The sequence below is a fragment of the Salmo salar genome, chromosome ssa03 (assembly GCF_905237065.1).
Source record: "Salmo salar chromosome ssa03, Ssal_v3.1, whole genome shotgun sequence".
NCBI classification, from domain to species: domain Eukaryota; kingdom Metazoa; phylum Chordata; class Actinopteri; order Salmoniformes; family Salmonidae; genus Salmo; species Salmo salar.
Window position 1 is genome coordinate 39,492,723 of NC_059444.1, and position 25,748 is coordinate 39,518,470.

The 25,748-nt window shown below is 42.1% G+C and overlaps 1 protein-coding gene across 1 annotated transcript in view; it reads left to right on the forward strand.

Annotated features, from left to right (window-relative positions):
* The window catches only part of LOC106600009 (elongation factor 2), a 32,047-nt gene that overhangs the window by 1,520 nt on the left and 4,779 nt on the right, over positions 1 to 25,748 (forward strand). Inside the window, exons 2-10 of the mRNA XM_014191347.2 lie at positions 8,011 to 8,225; positions 10,805 to 10,986; positions 15,782 to 15,993; positions 16,222 to 16,400; positions 19,674 to 19,779; positions 19,921 to 20,173; positions 20,292 to 20,487; positions 20,605 to 20,728; positions 20,935 to 21,177. Of these exons, the coding sequence (XP_014046822.1) occupies positions 8,011 to 8,225; positions 10,805 to 10,986; positions 15,782 to 15,993; positions 16,222 to 16,400; positions 19,674 to 19,779; positions 19,921 to 20,173; positions 20,292 to 20,487; positions 20,605 to 20,728; positions 20,935 to 21,177 (1,710 nt within the window). The remainder of the gene's footprint in view (positions 1 to 8,010; positions 8,226 to 10,804; positions 10,987 to 15,781; positions 15,994 to 16,221; positions 16,401 to 19,673; positions 19,780 to 19,920; positions 20,174 to 20,291; positions 20,488 to 20,604; positions 20,729 to 20,934; positions 21,178 to 25,748) is intronic.

Here is a 25,748-nt window from a genome sequence, read left to right on the forward strand (position 1 = left end):
TATATACAGGGGGTACTGGTACCAAGTCAATGTGAGAGGGGGTACAGGTTAGTCGAGGTCATTTGTACATGTAAATTGACTATGCATAGATAATAAGCAGCGAGTAGCAGCAGCGTTAAAAACAATGAATAGTCTTGGTGGCAATTTTTATTAATTGTTCAGCAGTCTTGTGGCTTGGGGGTAGAAGCTGTTAAGGAGCCTTTTGGACCTAGACTTGGTGCTCCGGTACCGCTTGCCGTGCGGTAGCAGAGAGAATGTCTATGACTTGGGTGACTGGATTCTTTGACCATTTTGGGCCTTCCTATGACACCGCCTAGTGTGTATATAAGTCCTGGATGGCAGGAAACCTGGCCCCAGTGATGTACTGTAGCGCCTTACGGTCAGATGCCGAACAGTTGCCATACCAGACGGTGATGCAACCGGTCAGGATGGTGCAACTGTATAACTTTTTGAGGATCTGGGGACCCATGCCAAGGCTTACCTCAGGTAAGTTAAAGTGGAACTGAGTGTTTAAACTAGAGGTCGACCGATTATGATTTTTCAACACCGATACCGATTATTGGAGGACCAAAAAAGCTGATGTCGATTAATCGGCCGATTTAATTTTTGTTTTATTTTTTGTAATAATGACAATTACAACAATACTGAATGAACACTTATTTTAACTTAATATAATACATCAATAAAATCAATTTAGCCTCAAATAAATAATGAAACATGTTCAATTTGGTTTAAATAATGCAAACAAAGTGTTGGAGAAGAAAGTAAAAGTGCAATATGTGCCATGTAAGAAAGCTGTTTAAGTGCCTTGCTCAGAACATGGGAACATATGAAAGCTAGTGGTTCCTTTTAACATGAGTCTTCAATATTCCCAGGTAAGAAGTTTTAGGTTGTAGTTATTATAGGAATTATAGGACTATTTCTCTCTATACGATTTGTATTTCATATACCTTTGACTATTGGATGTTCTTATAAGCACTTTAGTATTGCCAGTGTAACAGTATAGCTTCCGTCCCTCTCCTCGCTCCTACCTGGGCTCAAACCAGGAACACATCGACAACAGCCACCCTCGAAGCAGCCTTACCCATGCAGAGGAAGGGAAACAACTACTCCAAGTCTCAGAGCGAGTGACGTTTGAAACGCTATTAGCGTGCACCCGGCTAACTAGCTAGCCATTTCACATCGGTTACACCAGCCTAATCTTGGGAGTTGATAGGCTTGAAGGGGTGGAACGTTCCAACAGGAACGCATACAAACCTAGCTAACTAGCTGCCGAATAGGCATCAACTCACCACGTAGCTTATTCTTAATGTTTGTCCATAGGCAAACAGACATGTGAGGACAGACATTTTTCGGAATAAACGTGATGAGTGAAAAACGCAATGAAATAGACCACTCCCTACCCGGTATCTTATTCTGCCGCTATACAACTTTGTATGCGTTGTTTTTTGGAAACCTTGTTATTTACGAAGTTTTGGAATAGATTCCTGTTGGAACGTTCCACAAATTATACCCACCCAGGTTGAAGTCATAAACAGCGCAATGCTTGAAGCACAGCGAAGGGCTGTTTGAATGAATGCTTACGAGCCTGCTGCTGCCTACCACCGCTCAGTCAGACTGCTCTATCAAATCATAGACTTAATTATAATATAATAAACACACAGAAATACGAGCCTTAGGTCATTAATATGGTCGAATCCGGAAACTATCATCTCGAAAACAAGTTTTTTTTTTCTTTCAGTGACATACGGAACCGTTCCGTATTTTATCTAACGGGTGGCTAAGTCTAAATATTCCTGTTAGGCATTGATGTTTATGGTTAGGTACATTGGTGCAACGACAGTACTTTTTTCGCAAATGCGCTTGTTAAATCAACACCCGTTTGTCGAAGTAGGCTGTGATTCAATGGATATTAACAGGCACCGCATCGATTATATGCAACGCAGGACACGTTAGATAAACTAGTAATATCATCAACCATGTGTAGTTAACTAGTGATTATGTTAAGATTGATTCGTTTTTTTATAAGTCTAATGCTAGCTAGCAACTTACCTTGGCTTCTTGCTGCCCTCGCGTTACAGGTAGTCAGCCTGTTAATCCTTGTGGAGTGCAATGTAAGGCAGGTGGTTAGAGCGTTGGACTGGTAACCGAAGGTTGCAAAAACGAATCCCCCCCGAACAAGGCAGTTAACCTCCGTTTCTAGGCCGTCATTGTAAATAAGAATGTGTTCTTAATCTGACTTGCCTAGTTAAATAAAGGTGTAAAAAAAAAATCGGCAAATCGGTGGCCAAAAATACCGATTACCGATTGTTATGAAAACTTGAAATCGGCCCTAATTAATCGGTCGACCGCTAGTTTAAACTACTTTGCAGATATGAAAATAATCATATCAGTCAGAAATATCAAATTCCTGGTTCATGCTTCAAAACCAATTTTATAAGAGGTTTTAAAATAGGTTAGTTCTATTTGACTCAAAATCCCATGACATACATTAAGGCATTGTTGGCAGAAAAGATGGATGCAGTTCAACACATTTGTTGGTAGTCCAAAAAATATTGCTATCAGCTGGCCTGTACGTTGTTTGCTGCCTCCACCCATTCCGCATGCACAAGGCCTGTGGGCTGACAAGCGAGTGTAAATTAGTTGTCATCTACTAATTACAGCCTGATGCGCTGACATTGGTGAATTCAACTTCAATTGCGCTGCTTTGGTTTGTCCCGTTTACAGCACGCAGCGGTGGGAAAGTGTACAGACACATGCCACAGTTCTAGCTAGGCTACTAAAATGTTGCAGTCTGGCTTCAGTTTTTAAAGCTTGACAATGAATAACCAAAAGACAACTTGCAACAAAACAACATGCAAATTAGAAACAAGCAAGCCTATTATTGCAACATTTGAGCAGTAGCCTAGGTTGGCTACTCGACTACAATACATTTTGAGTGCACCGTACAGCTATGCTGCATTCAGCCAGACGGCGATCCATGCAGTGCATAAGCAATGAAGAACATGTTTAACCCTCCTGCTGTGTTCCAGTCGAATTGAACCGATTCTCTGAAAAATGTAATTCATTTAATCTGATTGTCATAAGGTTCCATGACTTTGTCAACACAGGGCATCTGAACACATAAAATATATTTTGAGGATTTTCACAACATTTTGGCTGTTTTATTTAACTTTTGTACACCTGTGGCGTTCCCGGGCAAAAATGACCGATCATTAGAAATTAATGGGTGAGAATACAATTAGTGTATACAATTTAATTCAGCCACATGCCCATTCGTCAGATGGACACACTTCCTCTCCCAGACCCCCACATGCATGTGTGTTTGAGCACACACACCTCCCTCCCCTTCTTGGCTTCCATGGCAACCCCCAAGGGAACCTTTCCCCCAGGGGAACCACACCTATTTGCAGTCTCACAAACAATATATAGAATTTTTCTTGCAATAATGCTTTTTTGAGGCCTTGCTCACAATTCATTCTGTGGCAGCACAATGACCAAACGATAAAGTATGTGAGGCTCTTGATCATATCTTTGATCATGACACTGGTGAGGAAAAGAGAGTCCTTGTTAAAATTTGACACAAAGTAGTCTGATAAATAGCACAATATGTTTCATCTGAGAATTTGTTATAGTCAAAATAATCCATAGGTTATGCTTTTTTTTTTACTCAAAAACTAGTTGTATGAGCTCAGGTCAATCAGGCCTACAGGCCATTAATAACAAATAGAAGTTCAAAACTTGTAAAGTTCACAAGAACTTAAGTTGATAAAAAGATTTAACATGCCATTAGGTGATATTATGGATTTATAATCGGCTATAATGGGGTGGTCATTTTGGACCGGGAACACAGAATTAATTAACATGAAACGAACACAACAGGAGGGTTAAATGTTACAACCTATAGCTTTGTTTTTTTGGCGTTTAAATACTTTTTGATTAGGGTCACATCATATTATGCACATCTGCAAGCATAGCACCAAAGGCTGGACAAATATTATTTCTTTGTTTTTTGAATGTTAAAATGCTATATTTAGCATCCTATGTACATAAGTGGACATTTATAAAGGGCTATGTTTTTTTTTTCAAATAAAACAATGGCCCGTGAATTCATTTGTTGTTTTTCAATATGACCCGTGCGAATGTTCCCATTCAGCTGTTAAAAATGTGGGTTGGGGCAAGCTATCGTTTATCAGTGCCATTTTGACAGCAACTAGCTGAAGGTTTGAGAAGGTTCATCTAATGTTCCCTCGTAAGATTTTTAGCTCCTCTGGCTAGCATTAGTTGTTGATGTGCATAAGAAAGTGAGCCTACCTTTTTGTTGATGTTAATTTGATCAATAGGACTGTGACGTTCCCAAATGTAAGAGGACTCCCTTGGTGTTTACATATTTGCACAAATCCATTCAGCTATCTTTTGTGGCTGTTGGCGAATGTGTTCTAACGATCTTAATTTTAGCTGTGGCTACTGCCTGTAAAGGCACACTTCAGTTCAAAGTGAATGATGGCAGGCCCGTGTGGTAAATTGATTATTTATATATAGGCCTACTGTAGCTTTGATTGGCTGTAGCGCGTCTGCTTAGACTCCGGTCCTGGACAAGATGTTTTTTAATTAACTGCAGTGCATTTGTCCAAAAGCACGGCTTCTTTCCCGCGCTATTGCTATAGAATTTTTACAAATGCCTTACTATATGTAATTCCCAAAAATTCTATGAATATATGAAAATGTGAATGACCATATACACAGTGCATTTGGAAAGTATTCTGACCCCTTGATTTTATCCACATTTACATTAAAATCTATTCAATTGTTTCCCCCCTCAATCTACACACAATACCCCATAAAGACAAAGCAAAAACATTTTTTTTTAATGTTTGCAAATGTATATATTTTTTTAAATATCACATTTACTTAAGTATTCAGACCCTTTACTCAGTACTTTGTTGAAGCACCTTTGGCAGCGATTACAGAATACAAAAGTATTCTTGTTCACTCATTTTTCAAGTTATCCATCAAACTTTGCACATACACTGCTGCCATCTTGTGGAGACTATTGGAATTACAACCAGAGTGATGGCTATAACTATGAACTTTCTCTTGCCTTTCAAAGATGGTGGTAGAAAAATACTGTTATTTTTTTCTATTTTCTAATACCAAATCTATTGTTATATTCTCCTACATTCAATTCACATTTCCACAAACTTCAAAGTGTTTCCTTTCAGTTAGATTTGGGAATGTCATTTAGATGAAAATTGAAAAAAAGGGGGCTATCCCTAAGAAGTACCAGTAGTAAATGTTATTTTATCAACCTATAGGTATTAGTTTTTTAAATGATTTGTTATTGTATGGTATTTATTATTGCAAGGCAAAACAGTTGATAAACGAGCCACTTTTTTAAATTTCATTTATTCATTTTTTTCAAATGTGGTTTGAACTGGGTGTGACCAAGTAACCTCTGAAAGTCCAGCAATTGGCATAGGATAGGTGGGGCAGGGGCCTCACAAGTGGCGCATCGGTTTAAGGCACTGCTTCGCAGTGCTTGAGGTGTCACTACACACCCAGGTTCAATCCCAGGCTGTGTCACAACCGGCCATGAACGGGAGTCCCATAGGGCGGCGCACAATTGGCCCAGCATCGTCCGGGTTAGGGGAGGGTTTGGCCGTGGGGGCTTTACTTGGCTCATTGCGCTCTAGTGACTCCTTGTGGCGGGCCGGGTGCCTGCAGGCTGACTTCCGGTAGTCAGTTAAACAGTGTTTCCTCCGACACATGGTGCAGCTGGCTTCCGGGTTAAGTAGGCGGGTGTGAAGACGCGTGGTTTGGCAGGTCATTTTTTTTTTTACATTTTAGTCATTTAGTAAACGCTCTTATCCAGAGTGACTTACAGTAGTGAATGCCTACATTTCATACATTTGTTTCCCGTACTGGTCCCCCGTGGGAATCGAACCCACAACCCTGGCGTTGCAAACACCATGCTCTACCAACTGAGCCAGGTCATGTTTTGGAGGACGAAGGACCAGACTTTCGCATCTCCTGAGCACGTTGGGGAGTTGCAGTGAGGAGGCAAGATCAAAAAATGGGGTAAAAATAAATAAATAAGGATGTGGGGCAGGTTTGAGACTGATCTCAAATAATATGAAAAATATACTTTATTTCTAAGTTGCCTCCAGTGTCTTTACGGTCTGCTGTAAATTAATAACTTTTAATTGCTAAATATTTCCAATAGATGGCAGCATAAGGCCACGAGGCATCAGTTATAGGCTACAGTTGAGGCTGGTTGGACGTACTACCAAATTCTCTAAAACGACATTGGAGGCAGCTTATGGTATTGAAACTAACATTACATTCTCTGGCAACCGCTCTGGTGGACATTTCTGCAGTCAGCATGCCAATTGCATGCTCCCTTAACTTGAGACGTGTTATTGTGTTGTGACCCAACTGCACATTTTATTGTCCCCAGCACCTGTGTAATGATCACGTTGTTTAATCAGCTTCTTGATATGCCACACCTGTCAGGTGGATGGATTATCTTGGCAAAGGAGAAATGCTCACTAACAGGGATATAAACAAATGTGTGCACAAAATGAGAGAAACAAGCTTTTTGTTCATATGGAACATTTCTGGGATTTCAGCTCATGAAACAAGGGACCAACACTTTTACATGTTGCATTTTTTGGTGCCATTTAGAGAAAATGGAATTCTAAGCTTTAATCCACTCACAAAAGGCTCAGTGACAGTTCATTTCAACTCATTTGCTATGGCCTCGTGCTAGTGTTCCAAAGTTCCTTTGGCAGTTTTTCAGCCTTGGATGATTTTTACTCATTCTATTGTCCAGATGACTTAGCACATATTTCGAAGGCCTAGATCTAGTCTAGGACGGCATATCAACTAGCGCTGACTCGTTCAGTTCAAAGGATAATCGATAAATATAGTGGCGACAAGTAAACAGCATATGCTAGTGGTCTGTCCCTAAAATAGAGTAATGGGTTCAATTCTAGTCTGAGCCAGACCGTTCTATTCTACTGTGTCATGCCACCCACCCACCAAGATATATGATAATATACCACCTCACCCCATATGACCAGATTTCTGACTAGGCCTAAGCTAAGGCAAATGTCAGCATCCCACCCTGATGTGCCTTCTAAAAGAGCTAGATCATCAGTCAACGTGTTGTATCCCCTTTTTTCCTCTTGCTGGGTATGGTTATCAAATAAAAATGTATGCTGACAGTCCATCAAAGATCATTTTGCTTTCATTGTTGTTTTTTTTGGGGGGGGGGGTTGGACCAGGATTACTGCTGTTAAATGTCAAACGCATATGCACAGTACAAATAAAGAAGTGGATCATAACGGTCACTCAAATTTTCACTTGGGGTGGATTTACATTTAGTCAAATATGTCTGAGATCTTTTTCCCAACATCAGATTTTCTACTTTTCTGTTTACACTACTAGCCCTGGGTGTGGCCAAAGCCACTGTCTTGCTTCACGTGAGTGCAGTGTACCATAGTAAATAGATAACCAAAATAAGGCTAGCTGTTAGAACTATATTGTACATAGTGTTGCGCAATGATCCACATTTTTGCTAACAGAGCAAAAATACTGTCTACTGGTATTAAAGGTAATTCTTCCAGGGAGATGTGATGTGGGAGAGCCATTATCTTTACACTGTACTCCTCAAAGGAGGGTATGTGGTGATGTCTCCCACATTACCTCCGGAGGTGGTTTGGGGGGGCATTACCTCCGGAGGTGGTTTGGGAGGCATCTCTTAAAGAGATTTGAATCTAGATCTCTTTACACTGGAATTATCTCTCTTGGACCTAGTTTGTGTCGTCAAAGTAGTGTAAAGAGTCCCATAGTCATGCATGTCATTGAGAGACTAAGTGAGCATTTGACATACGTGAGTTAGGGTTCGCCCCCAAATGAATGAATTAACCCTTTAATTTAGCCAGGCTAGTCATCAAGACGAGAGCATATTTTTTTACAATAATGTCTTGATTGATCTGTGCTCTTCAGGTGAACTTTACAGTGGACCAGATCCGTGCGATCATGGACAAGAAGTCTAACATCCGTAACATGTCTGTGATCGCTCACGTGGACCACGGCAAGTCCACGCTGACGGACTCCCTGGTGTCTAAAGCTGGGATCATTGCAGGGTCTCGCGCCGGAGAGACTCGCTTCACAGACACGCGCAAAGACGAGCAGGAGCGGTGTATTACCATCAAGTCCACGTAAGTAGTACAGGGTCATATTCATTAGTGCACACTGTTGCAATACGTTTTGCAACTAAAACCGAAAACAAGGGTTTCTTATAGGACAAGTTAATGTCGTCCGTCCCAGCTTTGGCCCGTTTGCCTCGGTTTCATTCATAGTGAATAGAACCCAGGAGTGTGTGTGTTTGGATCTTACATCTACAGTATAGTAGTTGTATGTTGCTTGAGATATACATTTTTTTTTTTTTTAAGTACTTTCTAAAATCATTGAAGTTACGACTTGTTGGCCTTCATCTGAATAAATGTAAATTATTAAGTAATGTCTCAAACTTGAAGAGCGAGATCTGCATCTTCACCACCCTCGTGATCTTCTATAGACTACAGGTCGGTTGCTGATCACTGTCTTTTCCCACGGTTGCATGTTGCTCTCATATGAACAGTGTTGTACGGAGGACAGTGTGTTGGAAAATGCACTCTTTCCTATGGGCTTAGCTAGCATATAGTGCCTTCAGAAAGTATTCAAACCCCTTGGCTTTTGACACATTTTGTTACACCTGAATTTAAAATGGATTAAATTGATTGTCACTGATCTACACACAATACCCCATAATGTCAGTGGAATTATGTTTTTAGAAATTTTTAGAAATGAAAAGCTGAAATGTCTTGAATCAAGTATTCAACCCTTTGTTATAGTAAACCTAAATGAGTTCAGGAGTAAAAATGTGCTTAGTAAGTTGCATGGACTCTGTGTAGTAGTGTTTCACATGATTTAAAAAAAAAAAATGTAATAATTAGATGACTACCTCAATTCTGTGTGTGGGGTACAGAGATATCTGTAACATCCCTCAGTCAAACAGTGAATTTCAAACAGATTCAACCACAAAAAACAGAGGTTTTCCGATGTCTAGCAAAAAAGGGCACCTATTGGTAGATGGGTAAAATAAAAAGACAGAATATCCCATTGGGAGGCCTCCCGGGTGGCGCAGTGGTCTAAGGCACTGCATCGCAGTGCTAGCTGTGCCACCAGAGATTCTGGGTTCGAGCCCAGGCTCATGGGGCGACGCATAATTGGCCCAGCGTCGTCCGGTTTAGGGAGGGTTTGGCCGACAGGGATATCCTTGTCTCATTGCGCACTAGTGACTCCTGTGGCGGGCCGGGCGCAGTGCACGCTGACTAGGTCGCTAGGTGTACGGTGTTTCCTCCGACACATTGGTGTGGCTGGCTTCTGGGTTGGGTCAAGAAGCAGTGCGGCTTGGTTGGGTTGTGTTTCGGAGGACGCATGACTCTCGACCTTCGCCTCTCCCGAGTCCGTACAGGAGTTGCAGCGATGAGACAAGACAGTAACTACTACCAATTGGATACCACGAAATTGGGGAGGAAAAGGGGTAAAAAAAAAAAAGAATATCCCATTGAGCACGGTGAAGTTATTAATTACGCTTTGAATGGTGTATCAATACACCGAGACACTACAAAGATACAGGCATCCTTCCTAACTCCGTTGCCTGCGAGGAAGTAAACCGCTCAGGGATTTCACCATGAGGCCAATGGTGACTTTTTAAAAACTGTTAGAGTTTAATGGCTGTGATAGGATATAACTGATGTATCAACAACATTGAACCAAAAATATAAACATAACAATTTCAAAGATTTTACTGAGTTACAGTTCATATAAGGACATCAGTCTATTGAAAGAAATTCATTAGGACCTAATCTCTGGATTTCACATGACTTGGCAGTCGGGGCCCCACCCACTTGGCAGTCGGGGCCCCACCCAATCAGAATTATTTTTTATTTCTTTTTTTCCCCACAAAAGGGCTTTATTACAGACAGAAATACTCCTCAGCACTTTTTGGGATAAAAAGAAATGGAATAGTGCTAAGCACAGGAAAAATCCTAGAGGAAAACCTGGTTTTCAGACACTGGGAGGAAATTCACCCTTCAGCAGGATAATAACCTAAAACACAAGGCCAAATATCTACAATAGTGTTGCATTGAATGAGTCTCCTAGTTTTGAATAAAAGCTTCTTAAATCTATGGCCAGACTTAAATGCTGTCTAGCAATGATCACCAACCAACTTGACAGAGCTTGATGAATTTTAAAAAGAATAATGTGCAAATATTGTAAAATCAAGGTGTGCAAAGCTCTTAGACTTACCCAGAAAGACTCACAGCTGTAAATGCTGCCAAATGTGATTTCTAGCATGTTTTGACTCAGGGGTGTGAATTCAGGCTGTCAAGGGGTATGACTACTTTCTGAAGGCACTGTATGTATGGCTGAAAACAACACTGCCTGTACTTATGCCTGAGCTGAAGATGCCAGATTAGAGGTAGAAAACAATTATTTACCATTGCTTTGGAGATTCGTCTTTGGCTTTACACAGATGACAAACAACAAAGCGGGATAAGTTACAGTGCAGCTTGTTCAGTGCTGTTCAGTCGTTCCCCCTGCACACATCAACTTGACTACTATCCCTGTCTGTCTGCATCCCACGGCTGACAGGGACACTTGGTTTTACACACTATATAATAAAAAAAATATATATAATTTAACGTTGAAACATCTACCATTCACCTATCCTCTCCCTCACTCTTCTCAGGGCCATCTCTATGTACTACGAGCTGGGAGAAAATGACATGGCCTTCATCAAGCAGACTAAGGATGGGCTTGGCTTCCTCATCAACCTGATTGACTCCCCGGGCCACGTGGACTTCTCCTCTGAGGTCACAGCCGCCCTCAGGGTCACAGACGGAGCGCTGGTGGTGGTTGACTGTGTCTCGGGTAGACTCTCCTTTCATACTCTCTGTCTTTGTTTCTCTTGCGCTCTCCTTTCTCACTGGGAGATTCTCAATTGCAAATGACGTTTACAAAGGTGGATTTCCAAATTAAATGTGTAAAGTAGTGAAAAGACGTTTAACCTGTCTGGGAACCTGGAACGCTTGCGTCCCACCCTAGTCAACAGCCAGTGGAATCGCGTCGCGCGAAATACAAATACCTCATAAATGCTATAACTTCAATTTCTCAAACATATGACTATTTTACACCATTTTATAGATACACCTCTCCTGAATCGAACCACGTTGTCCGATTTTCAAAAAGGCTTTACAGCAAAAGCAAAACATTAGATTATGTTAGGAGAGTACCCTGCCAAAAATAATCACACTGCCATTTTCAAAGCAACTAGCATGCATCACAAATACCCAAAACACAGCTAAATGCAGCACTAACCTTTGACAATCTTCATCAGATGACACTCCTAGGACATCATGTTACACAATGCATGCATTTTTTGTTCGATAAAGTTCATATTTATATATAAAAACAGCATTTTACATCGGCGTGTGACGTTCAGAAAATATTTTCCCTCAAATGCTTCCGGTGAATCAGCGCTACAATTTACAAAATTACTATTCGAAAACATTGTTAACCTTTCTGGGCTAGGTGGCACCAAATCGTCCCACCTACGTAACAGCCAGTTGAATCCTGTGGCGCGATTTTCAAATACCTTAGAAATGCTATTACTTCAATTTCTCAAACATATGACTATTTTACAGCTATTTAAAGACAAGACTCTCGTTAATCTAACCACACTGTCCGATTTCAAAAAGGCTTTACAACGAAAGCAAAACATTAGATTATGTCAGCAGAGTACCCAGCCAGAAATAATCAGACACCCATTTTTCAAGCTAGCATATAATGTCACATAAACCCAAACCACAGCTAAATGCAGCACTAACCTTTGATGATCTTCATCAGATGACAATCTTAGGACATTATGTTATACAATACATGGATGTCTGTTCAATCAAGTTCATATTTATATCAAAAACCAGCTTTTTACATTAGCATGTGACGTTCAGAACTAGCAAACCTCCGGGGAATTTACTAACAATTTACTAAATTACTCACGATAAACGTTCACAAAAAGCAGAACAATTATTTTAAGAATTATAGATACAGAACTCCTCTATGCACTCGATATGTCCGATTTTTAAAATAGCTTTTTGGTGAAAGCACATTTTGCAATATTCTAAGTACATAGCCCAGCCATCACGGGCTAGCTATTTAGACACCCAGCAAGTTTAGCCTTCACCAAAATCAGATTTACTATAACAAAAATGTTATTACCTTTGCTGTTCTTCGTCAGAATGCACTCCCAGGACTTCTACTTCAATAACAAATGTTGGTTTGGTCCCAAATAATCCATCGTTATATCCAAACAGCGGCGTTTTGTTCGTGCGTTCTAGACACTATCCGAAATGGTGAATCAGGGTTACGAGCATGGCGCATTTCGTGACCAAAAAAATTCTAAATATTCCATTACCGTACTTTGAAGCATGTCAACCGCTGTTTAAAATAAATTTTTATGCAATTTATCTCGTAAAAAAAGCGATAATATTCCGACCGGGAATCTGCGTTTCGGTAAATAGAGGGAAAAAAAGAAAGACGGGGGCGACCAGTGCACGCGCCTAAGCCCACTGTCCCCTGATCGGCCACTTGACAAAGGCGATAATGTGTTTCAGCCTGGGGCTGGAATGACGACATTCAGCTTTTTCCCGGGCTCTGAGAGCCTATGGGAGCCGTGGGAAGTGTCACGTTACCGCAGAGATCCTTTGTTTTGGAAAGGAATCTCTCAGGTTTTTGCCTGCCATATGAGTTCTGTTATACTCACAGACACCATTCAAACAGTTTTAGAAACTTTAGGGTGTTTTCTATCCATATCTAATAAGTATATGCATATTCTAGTTACTGGGTAGGAGTAGTAACCAGATTAAATCGGGTACGTTTTTTATCCGGCGGTGTAAATACTGCCCCCTAGCCCTAAGAGGTTAAAATGTAATATTGTCTTTCAAAGAATTATAGATTAACATCTCGTGAATGCAACCGCATTGCCCGATTTTAAAAATAACTTTACTGGGAAATCACACTTTGCAATAAACGAGGTGCTATGCTCAGAAAAATAGGCTAGGCGATACAGGTTAGCGCCATCTTGGAACCATCTAAAATCAAATATACTATTGTAAATATTCCCTTACCTTTGATTATCTTCATCAGAAGGCACTTCCAGGAATCCCAGGTCCACAACAAATGTAGTTTTGTTCGAAAAAGTTAATAATTTATGTCCCAATAGCTCCTTCTTGTTAGCGCGTTCCGAAGGCTACTCATAATGTACTGAAGCGCGCGGGACTTGTCGTCACGAATGTGCAAAAAATATATATTTACGTTCGTTCAAACATGTCAAACGTTGTATAACATAAATCTTTAGGGCCTTTTTCAATCAGAGCTTCAATAATATTCAAGGCGGACGATTGCATTGTCTTACTAAACGTTTCGGAACGAGAGGGTACCCACGGGCGCCCGTGTCATAGTAGTAATGGCCCTCCCCCTATGACCAACTTTCCAGGCCTCTCGTTCGGTCAGTTTTTACCGGAGAAGACTCAAACCACTTTGTAAAGATTGTTGACATCTAGTGGAAGCCTTAAGAAGTGCTAAATGAATCCTAACTCACTGTGTGTTTCATAGGCAAAGTGTTGAAGGTGATTCCACAAATCAGATTTCCACTTCCTGCATGGAATCTTCTCAGGTTTTGGCCTGCCATATGAGTTCTGTTATACTCACAGACACCATTCAAACCGTTTTAGAAACTTCAGAGTGTTTTCTATCCAAATCTACTAATTATATGCATATTCTAGTTACTGGGCAGGAGTAGTAACCAGATTAAATCGGGTACGTTTTTTATCCAGCCGTGCAAATACTGCCCCCTAGCCCCAACAGGTTTTAACTAGTTGTGCAACATTTTAGAGATAAAAGGATAAGTAGCATATCATTTTTAAATATGTGCGTACTTTTCTCCTCTGAGTAAACATCTGATTCAAAGGGGGTGTTGCAGATTTCAAAACTCTTCCGCGAAGGACTAGTAGGATATTCTTGTGCTTCCTTGACGGAAGGAGGCGAGGACACTTCCGTTCGCCTACTAACTAATTTTCCTTTTCTATATTGGATTTGCTCAACTCCTGTGTCCTCTCTTGCCTCCTTTTGGAGAGGAAAAAAAAAGTCAAAGGCTCCCGAGAGGGACAGCAGTCTAAGGCACTGCATCTCAGTGCTAGAGGCGTCACTACAGACACCCTGGTTCGAATCCAGGCTGTATCACAACTGGCTGTGATTGGGAGTCCCATAGGGCGGCGCACAATTGGCCAAGCGTCGTCCGGGTTAGGATTTGGCCGTGGTAGGCCGTCATTGTAAATAGGGAACAAATTCTTAACTGACTTGCCTAGTTAAATAAAAATTGATGCCACGAGGAGAGGGTGTGGACAAAAAATGCGCTTGTATGAAATTAATCTCCTTCCCCACTCGCGCATCATCAGGCAAATTACATTTACAGGGGTGGATCCCAAAATAAATGTGTAGAGTGATGCACAACTAACTACATTCATTTTCAAGACATTTCATAGATAAAAAGATGAGTAGCTCATTGTTTTTTTAACATGTGCATGCTTTACTTCTCTGACAAAACTAAAGCTGATTCAAAGTGGGTGTGGAAGATTTCAAAACTCTTCCGCGAAGGACTCTCGTAGGATAATATGGCCCTATAAAATCTGCGTTAACTAGATCGCGGCTGGAATCACTGAATCCAGACATTAAAACGGAATTCAACAATATCAAAGATTTTATTGAAGTTATTAGTAAGAAATCAACTTATGTTGAATTTTAGAATATACATTCATTTTCCCAAGATTATCAAAATGCATCAGTGATTCATATTTTCCTTCAACTTTCTGAATAGGCAACGGCACAGGAATGCCCCTGTCTGTGTGCGTGTGTTTGTCTACCACTTTGTAGCCGTTAGCGACGATGCTAATGTAATGACGACCGTCTTCTGGTAGATGGAGAGGTTCCCAAAAACCTTCTCCATTAACTGTTAACTACAAAGTAGCTTATGCCTGCCTTGCGGAATGATATCATGATTATTTACATCAATCCTGTGGCCATTAGCTTTGCCAACATTGCAATCACATGAGCGCAACAGAAACATCGCTAACGCCCCCCCCCAAAATAGGCAGGTGCACATTTGAATTAAAGTGTAACTAAACCCCAAAAGCCACATTTCTTGGATTTTCCCAGACCTCAAAAGTGGTCTGATGTGATTTATTAAGCATTGTGGACATCAATTTTGTTTTAATATAATAAAAATACAAAACTGAATGACAGAAACCCATTAACAAAACTGAACAGGATTTGGGGGAAATTAAACTTATTTGATATGGCCCTAAGATGCACATTGCTATCCTTGATGAAAATTGGCTATCGAGGAGGGGAGGACACTTCTGTTCGCCTACTAATGAATTTACTTCTCCTCGACCACTTATCTATCAGTTTCCGGGTCAAGGAGGAGAGGGTGGAGGACAGACCTTTTGCCCATTGTCTTTCTCTCGCTCAGGCCTTTCTCAATGTCCTTACTCTCGCTTCCTCTCTCTCATTGTTCCGGTCTCCTTTCTCTCAGTGCAGTCTTTCTTGCCCGCTCAATTTCTGTCTTTGGATTTTCATATAACACCCTCATTCTCCATCCCCTGTTCAGGTGTGTGTGTGCAGACAGAGACTGTGTTGAGGCAGGCCATTGCTGAGCGCATCAAGCCGGTGCTGATGATGAACAAGATGGACCGTGCCCTGCTAGAGCTGCAGCTGGAGCCTGAGGACCTGTTCCAGACCTTCCAGCGCATCGTGGAGAACGTCAACGTCATCATCGCCACCTATGGAGAGGATGAAGCAGGACCAATGGGTGCCATTATGGTGAGCGGGACACACACGCCTGACAAGAATAAATCTAAGTAGTCATCAGTTAGAGTGAATTCCTTCTAAATTCCTGCCAATTTAGGAGTGGAGTTGCACCACTATGGAGAAAATTAATGTCCAGTTCAACTGACAGATTTAAATGGGACTTGTCCCCAAACTCTGACGTGATCAAAGGGAAACATGTTTGGCCTACGACAACGACATGGTCCTCTTGTCGTCCCTCAGATTGACCCCGTGATCGGTACCGTAGGGTTTGGGTCTGGCCTCCACGGCTGGGCCTTCACCCTCAAGCAGTTTGCTGAGATGTACGTGGCCAAGTTTTCTGCTGGCAAAGACACCCAGTTGGGACCAGCAGAGAGATGTAAGAAGGTGGAGGACATGATGAAGAAGCTGTGGGGAGAGAGGTACACACACATATATAAATACCACTACACACAAACTGTACATGCATACACACACTTTACATACATACATACATAAATCAAATTGTATTTGTCACATGCAGATGTTAATGCGAGTGTAGCGAAATGCTTGTGCTTCTAGTTCCGACAATGCAGTAATATCCAACGAGTAATCTAACCTAACAATTTCACAACAATTACCTTATACACACAAGTGTAAAGGAATGAATAAGAATATGTACATTAAAAAATATATGAATGAGTGATGGTATAGAATGGCATAGGCAAGATGCAGTGGATGGTATAGAGTACAGTATATACATATGAGATGAGTAATGTAGGGTATGTAAACATTATATGAAGTGGCATTGTTTAAAGTGGCTAGTGATATGTAACAGTATAGCTTCCGTCCCTCTCCTCGCCCCAACCTGGGCTCGAACCAGGGACCCTCTGCGCACATCAACAACTGACACCCCACGAAGCATCGTTACCCATCGCGCCACAAAAGCCGCGGCCCTTGCAGCGCAAGGGGAACAACTGCTTAAGGTCGCAGAGCGAGTGACGTCACCGATTGAAACGCTACTAGCGCGCACCACCGCTAACTAGCTAGCCATTTCACATCGGTTACAGATACATTACATCAAGATGGCAAGATGCAGTAGATGGTATAGAGTACAGTATTATATGAAGTGGCATTGTTTAAAGTGGCTAGTGATGCATTTATTACATACATTTTTCCATTATTAAAGTGGCTGGAGTTGAGTCACTAAACAAAATACTGCATAGTTTCCTAGGAACGCGAAGCGAGGCGGCCATCTCTGTCGGCGCCGGAAGTTGACATACACACACACACACTGTATATGTACTTGCATACGTAATCTCTCACACACACCGTACGAGTCAACTTTGGATACCTACTTATTCAAGGGTTTTACATTGTAGAATAATAGTGAAGACATTAAAACTATGAAATAACATACATGGAATCATGTAGTAACCAAAAAAGTGTTAAACAAATCAAATTATATTTTAGATCCTTCAAAGTAGCCGTTTGCCTTGATGATGGCTTTGCACACTCTTGGCATTCTCTCAACCATCTTCACCTGGAATGCTTTTTCAACAGTCTTGAAGAAGTTCCCACATATGCTGAGCACTTGTTGGCTGCTTTTTCTTCACTCTGCAGTCCAACTCATCCCAAACCATCTCAATTGGGTTGAGGAGGCCAGGTCATCTGATGCAGCACTCATCACTCTCCTTCTTGGTCAAATAGCTTTTACACAGCCTGGAGGTGTGTTGGGTCATTGTCCTGTTGAAAAACAAATCATAGTCCCACTAAGCGCAAACCTGATGGGATGGTGTATCATTGCAGAATGCTGTGGTAGCCATGCTGGTTAAGTGTGCCTTGCATTCTAAATAAATCACTGACGGTGTCACCAGCAAAGCACCATCACACCTCTTCCATGCTTCACGGTGGGAACCACACATGCGGAGATCATCCGTTCACCTACTCTGCGTCTCACAAAGACAACGACGGTTAGAAGCAAAAAATCTCAAATTTGGACTCATCAGACCAAAGGACAGATTTCCACCGGTCTAATGCCCATTGCTCGTGTTTCTTGGCCCAAGCAAGTCTAATTTTATTGGAGTCCTTTAGTAGTGGTTTCTTTGCAGCAGTTCGACCATGAAGACCTGATTTCAGGCTGGTAACTCTAATGAACTTATCCTCTGCAGCAGAGGTAACTAACTAACTGTGGCAGTCCTCATGAGAGCCAGTTTCATCATAGCGCTTGATGGTTTTTGCGACTGCACTTTCAAAGTTCTTAATTTTCTGGATTGACTGACCATGTCTTAAAGTAATGATGGACTGTCGTTTCTCTTTGTTTATTTGCACTGTTCTTGCCGTAATATGAACTTGGTCTTTTATAGGGCTATCTTCTGTATATCACCCCTACTTTGTCACATCACAACACAACTAATTGGCTCAAATGATTTAAGAAGGAAAGAAATTCCCCAAATGAACTTAACAAGCCACACCTGTTAACTGAAATGCATTCCAGGTGACTCCCTTGTGAAGCTGGTTGAGAGCATGCCAAGAGTGTACAAAGCTGTCAAGGCCAAGGGTGGCTAATTTGAAGAATCAAAAACGGTTTTGGATTTAACACTTTTTTTTGGTTACTACATGATTCCATGTGTTATTTCATAGTTTTGATGTCTTCACTATTCTACAATGTAAAAATAAACGAGTAGGTGTCAACTTTTGACTGACACTGTACATGGACACACACATACTGTACATGTGTAAACACACAGAAGTGTAATAAGAGAAGACTTGAGAAAGAATCTGTGGACAGTAGGATCTATGCATCTGACAGAATAGTGGGGCAAGAGGTACACGCAGAGGTGAAAGAAGGGTGGGAGACACAATGTAGATATTGCAGGTAGACAGGTACACACTTACTCGGATTGCGTTCCAGATAGAAAATCTCTGCGGCCTGTGCAGATTGTAAGATCTACACAATGTCTTGAAGTGTAACATCTCAGGAATCACACAAATGTGGAGTGATCCTATAACTTCTACAGAGCTGCACTGAGAATTTGTATCTGGAATGCACATTCTCCATCTCTGGGCGCATTTGATTTAGAACGCCTATCATGCTGGGTAGGTGTAGCTTGTACCTTAGGACCAATGGAATGGTTCCAAAGGGGACGACGCCGCCTACCCCGGCATTTCGGACTTATTCAATTAAGTGTGCCTGTTCTCTCTCGCTTTCTCAATCACACGCACACAGGTGAGGGCGTGGCAATATTGAAAAGTGTTTGCAGGTATGTGACGTGACACGGGCAGCCACCTATATGTACAGGGTTTCTCTCTGTATGGAGACCTGTTGAAGACAAAGTAAACACATTTGGGAGCCTAAATCGCAGGTGCGCACTCTTCTCTTATGCTGGCAAACAATCTGACGTGTTGCAAAAATGTCCTGTCTTTGGCTGTTGACTTCCTGGCTCCTGGTTCCTGGCTGTCGTAGTTCCTGGTTCCTGGCTGTCGTAGTGACATGAAATGTAGTTAACTGTTAAACTTGTCTTTTTTCCTTGACTCTTAATAGCACTGGTTTTCCATTTCACTTCCTGAATAGACTTCAATTGGAATGGACCTCAACCGAGCTTGCAACTTGTTGAATGCACGTTTTGTTGAAATGTGCGTTGCTCTGGATAAGAGTGTCTGCTAATTGACTGAACTGTCAATGAAAATATTTTGTGTGTGTATCCATCCGGCAGGTTTTTTGACCCAGCCACAGGGAAGTTCAGTAAGACTGCCACTGGCCCCGATGGCAAAAAGCTGCCCCGCACCTTCTCTCAACTCGTGCTGGATCCAATCTTCAAGGTGAGACCGGCCGTGACGCCCCTAAAGTGTTTTCGTTTATTAATTTATGCAATGCATTGACCAGTATTAATGTATCAATATTTTATTTTTAAAAGGATGAAAATCAACTGTCTTACCCTCACCCATTCTCCCTCCCTCCAGGTATTCGATGCCGTCATGAACTTCAAGAAGGAGGAGACGGCCAAGCTGATAGAGAAGCTGGACATCAAGCTGGACACGGAGGACAAGGAGAAGGAGGGCAAGCCCCTGCTGAAGGCAGTGATGCGTCGCTGGCTGCCAGCCGGAGAGGCTCTGCTCCAGATGATCACCATCCACCTGCCCTCCCCCGTCACCGCCCAGAAGTACCGCTGTGAGCTGCTTTATGAGGGTCCAGGAGACGACGAGGCCGCCATGGGTGAGGACAGGCACGCACACCGAGACACATGCACACCCAAACAACTGACTGGGGGCAGAGAAAAGAACAATGTGCCTGTCCTAATTAATATCTCATATACTTATACCCCTTTCCTCAGGTATCAAGAACTGCGACCCCAAGGCACCTCTGATGATGTACATCTCTAAGATGGTGCCCACAACAGATAAAGGTCGCTTCTACGCCTTCGGCCGTGTCTTCTCTGGCTGCGTGTCCACCGGTCTGAAGGTGCGCATCATGGGACCAAACTTCACCCCCGGGAAGAAGGAAGACCTCTACATCAAACCTATCCAGAGGTGTGTGTGTGTGCGCGCGTGTGTGGTACCATTTAGAGCGCCAGATACGTGTGTGAAGTGTACTTTTAAATATTGTGTATTCTCTCCCCTCAATCTCTTCTCCCGTCCTCCCTCTAGAACCATTCTGATGATGGGGCGTTACGTAGAGCCCATTGAGGATGTACCATGTGGGAACATTGTTGGTCTGGTTGGAGTAGACCAGTATCTAATTAAGACAGGGACCATCACCACCTTTGAACAGGTAGCTTGTACATCATCACATTATACTATAGGAAAACTGAAGGCCACATTGACTTTTAATGACAAAGAAGGATTTTCCATTCAATTTATTTTGCTCTCCTAGACTTTTACTCTGGTCAAAAGTAGTGCACTATTATAGGGAATAGGGTGCCATTTTGGATGAACAATAGATTCATATTTCTCCCGTCTTGTGTGCTCGTCCAACAGGCCCACAACATGCGTGTGATGAAGTTCAGCGTTAGCCCCGTGGTGAGAGTGGCTGTGGAGGCCAAGAACCCAGCTGACCTGCCCAAGCTGGTGGAGGGCCTGAAGCGTCTGGCCAAGTCTGACCCCATGGTGCAGTGTATCATCGAGGAGTCTGGCGAGCACATTATCGCCGGGGCCGGAGAGCTCCATCTGGAGATCTGTCTCAAGGATCTGGAGGAGGACCACGCTGGCATTCCACTGAAGGTGAGGGAGGGGGAGGAACAGAATACATATGAGACGGAGTTGAATGCGCTTTCTCCAAGTACAGTACAAATGGTACACTACAGAGAAAAGGGGATTTTGTTTTCCACTGCCTAACAAAGAGAATCTGCCATAGGGAGTGGGTGTCTTTACTCTGTAGACATTATAGGACGTGGCAAGACTGCCGTTAAGGAAATATGTCTATGTAGACGAATGCACTGTCTTAACTAGGTATGGGCATGGCAATTCAAATATCCGAACGGACTTGCGAGAGTGTTCTTTTTTTTGGGAGGAGGGAAATCATAGGCCTATTTTTAACAATAAAAAGGCTTTGTCTAAATAAATGTGACATTGCTACACACAGGGATATACCATGACATTTGAAATTCTTAATTCAATAAAATAAACGTTTGAATGTAGTGTGACTTCCATACCGTAGCCTCGGATTTCACACACTACCCCATAATGACAAAGCAAAAACATATTTTATTTTTTGCAAACATGTTACAAATAGACACCTTATTTACATATGTATTCAGACCCTTTGCTATGAGACTCAAAATTAAGCTCTGGTGCATCCTGTTTCAGTTGATCATCCTGAGTCCACCTGTGGTAAATTCAATTGATTGGACATGACATGATTTGGAAAGACGCACACCTGTCTATATTAGGTCCCATGAGACCAAGGAATGAAGTCGAAGGAATTGTCCGTAGAGCTCCGAGACAGGATTGTGTCGGCACAGTTCTGGGGAAGGGTACCACAACATTTCTGCAGCATTGAAGGTCCCCAAGAACACAGTGGCTTTCATTCTTAAATGGAAGAAGTTTGGAACCACCAACACTCTTCCTAGAGCTGGCCGCCCGGCCAAACTAAGCAATCGGGAGAAGGATCTTGGTCATAACAGAGCTCCTCTGTGGAGATGGGAGAACCTTCCACAAGGACAACCATCTCTGCAGTACTCCACCAATCAGGTCTTTATGGTAGAGTGGCCAGAAGGAAGCCACTCCTCAGTAAAAGGCACATGACACCCCACCTGGAGTTTGCCAAAAGGCACCTAAAGGACTGACTTGAAGTCGACCGATTATGATTTTTCAACGCCGATACCGATTATTGGAGGAACAAAAAAAGCTGATACCGATTAATCAGACTTTTAAAAAAATACATATATATATAATGACAATTACAACAATACTGAATGAAAGTAAAAGTGCAATATGTGCCATGTAAGAAAGCTAAGGTTTAAGTTCCTTGCTCAGAACATGAGAACATATGAAAGCTGGTGGTTCCTTTTAACATGAGTCTTCAATATTCCCAGGTAAGAAGTTTTAGGTTGTAGTTATTATAGGAATTATAGGACTATTTCTCTCTACGATTTGTATTTCATATACCTTTGACTATTGGCACTTTAGTATTGCCAGTGTAACAGTATAGCTTCCGTCCCTCTCCTCGCTCCTACCTGGGCTCGAACCAGGAACACATCGACAACAGCCATCCTCGAAGCAGCGGTACCCATGTAGAGCAAGGGGAACAACCACTCCAAGTCTCAGAGCGAGTGACGTTTGAAACGCTATTAGCGCGCGCCCGGCTAACTAGCTAGCCATTTCACATCGGTTATACCAGCCTAATCTTGGGAGTTGATAGGCTTGACGTCATAAACAGCGCAATGCATTGCGAAGGGCTGCTGGCAAACGCACGAAAGTGCTGTTTGAATGAACGCTTACGAGGCTACTGCTGCCTACCATCGCTCAGTCAGACTGCTCTATCAAATCATAGACTTAATTGTAACACAATAACACACAGAAATACGAGCCTTAGGTCATTAATATGGTAGAATCCGGAAACTATCACCTCACCTTTTTCCTGTCAGTGAAATACGGAACCGTTCCGTATTTTATCTAACGGGTGGCATCCCTAAGTCTAAATATTCCTGTTACATTGCACAACCGTCAATGTTATGTCATAATTATGTAAAATTCTGGCAAATTAGTTTGCAACGAGCCAGGTGGCCCAAACTGTTGCATATACCCTGACTCTGCGTGCAATGAACGCAAAATGACACAATTTCACCTGGTTAATATTGCCTGCTAACCTGGATTTCTTTTAGCTAAATATGCAGGTTTAAAAATATATACTTCTGTGTATTGATTTTAAGAAAGGCATTGATGTTTATGGTTAGCTACAGTCGTGCAACGATTGTGCTTTTTTCGCAAATGCGCTTTTGTTAAATCATCCCCCGTTTGGCGAAGTCGGCTGTCTTTGTTAGGAAGAAATAGTCTTCACACAGTTCGCAACGAGCCAGGCGGCCCAAACTGCTGCATATACCCTGACTCTGTTTGCAAGAGAAGTGACACATTTTCCCTAGTTAAAAGAAATTCATGTTAGCAGGCAATATTAACTAAATATGCAGGTTTAAAAATATATACTTGTGTATTGATTTTAAGAAAGGCATTGATGTTTATGGTTGGAGCAACGTGTACCTAAGCGATTATATGCAACGCAGGACAGGCTAGATAAACTAGTAATATCATCAACCATGTGTAGTTAACTAGTGATTATGATTGATTGTTTTTTATAAGATAAGTTTAATGCTAGCTAGCAACTTACCATGGCTTCTTACTGCATTCGCGTAACAGGCAGGCTCCTCGTGGAGTGCAATGTAAAGCAGGTGGTTAGAGCGTTGGACTAGTTAACCGTAAGGTTGCCAGATTGAATCCCCAAGCTGACAAGGTAAAAATCCGTCGTTCTGCCCCTGAACAAGGCAGTTAACCCACCGTTCCTTGGCCGTCATTGAAAATAAGAATGTGTTCTTAACTGACTTGCCTAGTTAAATAAATAAAGGTCTAAAAAAAAAAACTGAAAAGAAATCGGTGTCCAAAAATACCGATTTCCGATTGTTATGAAAAACTTGAAATCGGCACTAATTAATCAGCCATTCCGATTAATCGGTCGACCTCTATCTCAGACCATGAGAAACAAGATTCTTTGGCCTGAATACCAAGTGTCACATCTGGAGAAAACCTGGCACCATCCCTACGGTGAAGCGTGGTGGCAGCATCATGCTGTGGGGGTGTTTTTCAGCGGCAGGGACTGGGAGACTAGCCTGGATCGAGGTAAAGATGAACAGCGCAAAGTACAGAGATCTTTGTTGAAAACCTGCTCAGGACCTCAGACTGGGGCGAAGGTTCACCTTCCAACAGGACAACAACCCTAAGCACACAGCCAAGACAACGCAGGAGTGGCTTCGAGACAAGTCTGAATGTCTTTGAGTGGCTCAGCAGGTGCCCAGACTTAAACCCGATCAAACATCCCTGGAGAGACCTAAAAATAGCTGTGCAGCAACGCTCCCCTTCCAACCTGACAGAGCTTGAGATGATCTGCAGAGAAGAATGGGAGAAACTCCACAAATACAGGTGTGCCAAGTAGGGATGCACGATATCGGAATCGTCCGATATAGCTAAAAATGCCAACATCTGTATCGGCCTGATGTCTAGTTTAACAGCGACATTAAATGTCAAAGCTACCGTGCATACCTATAACATAGGTACATGACGTAATGATGCCACGTAAAATTTTGCGCTACACGTGGAACACAGCATTCCTAACCTAGCCCACAATGTCTGCTGTGTGGATCGAGCAGTCAACAAGTCCAGCAGTCATTTGAAAGAGTAAGAACATTTCAGCGAGACAACTCGAAGGCGAAATCCATTAAAGCCAAGATGATGGAATTCATTGCCCTTGACAATCAACCGTTCTCTGTCGTGGGTGATGTTGGCTTTCACCGACTGGTTGAGCACCGGTACACCCTACCAAGTGCGATATTTTTCAGACGTTGCCCTACGGGAGTTACACAGTAATAGCGTCACTGCTATTCGCTTCACGACATGCATACTATGGAACGCCGTTTGGGTCTTTGCGTGTCAAAAAAGATACAGTAGCACTGTCAAAGCTGTACAAAAAAGTCTGTAAACACCGACCACGAACGATGTGTTTACAATACCGCGTTGGTAATAAAGCATTTGTTCAACCACAACTTCTGGGGTAGCTAGCTTTAGCTTGGTACCTAGCTAGCACCAATACAACCAGCCTGAAAACAATGACCAGTAGAAACTGCAGTCATTTTCATTATTCTTACCAATGATTTAAGAATCCTTGTGAGTAAGTATTAGCTAGGTTGCCATTTGTTGTTCTCTTATTGAAATTGAACATCAGTTCATGAAAATAAATAGCTCGCCAGCTACTTAATAACCCTGTTGCCCTAAGCTAACGTTATAAGCAGCCAGCTAGCTTCATCTGGCTAGTGAGGCTCGACCGGGTTATGTGTTGTGAAGCATTTTTTTTGTACTGGCCCCCTGTGGGAATCAAACCCACAACCCTGGCGTTGCATACACCATGCTCTACCAACTGAGCCACAGGGAAGGCTAATGCCAAGCTTGTAGTGTCATACCCAAGAAGACTTGATGTTGTAATTGCTGCCAAAGGTGTTTCAAGAAAGTACTGTAAAGGGTTTGAATACTTATGTGAATTAAAAAAATGAATTTTGCACATTTCTAATCTGTTTTATCTTTGTCATTAT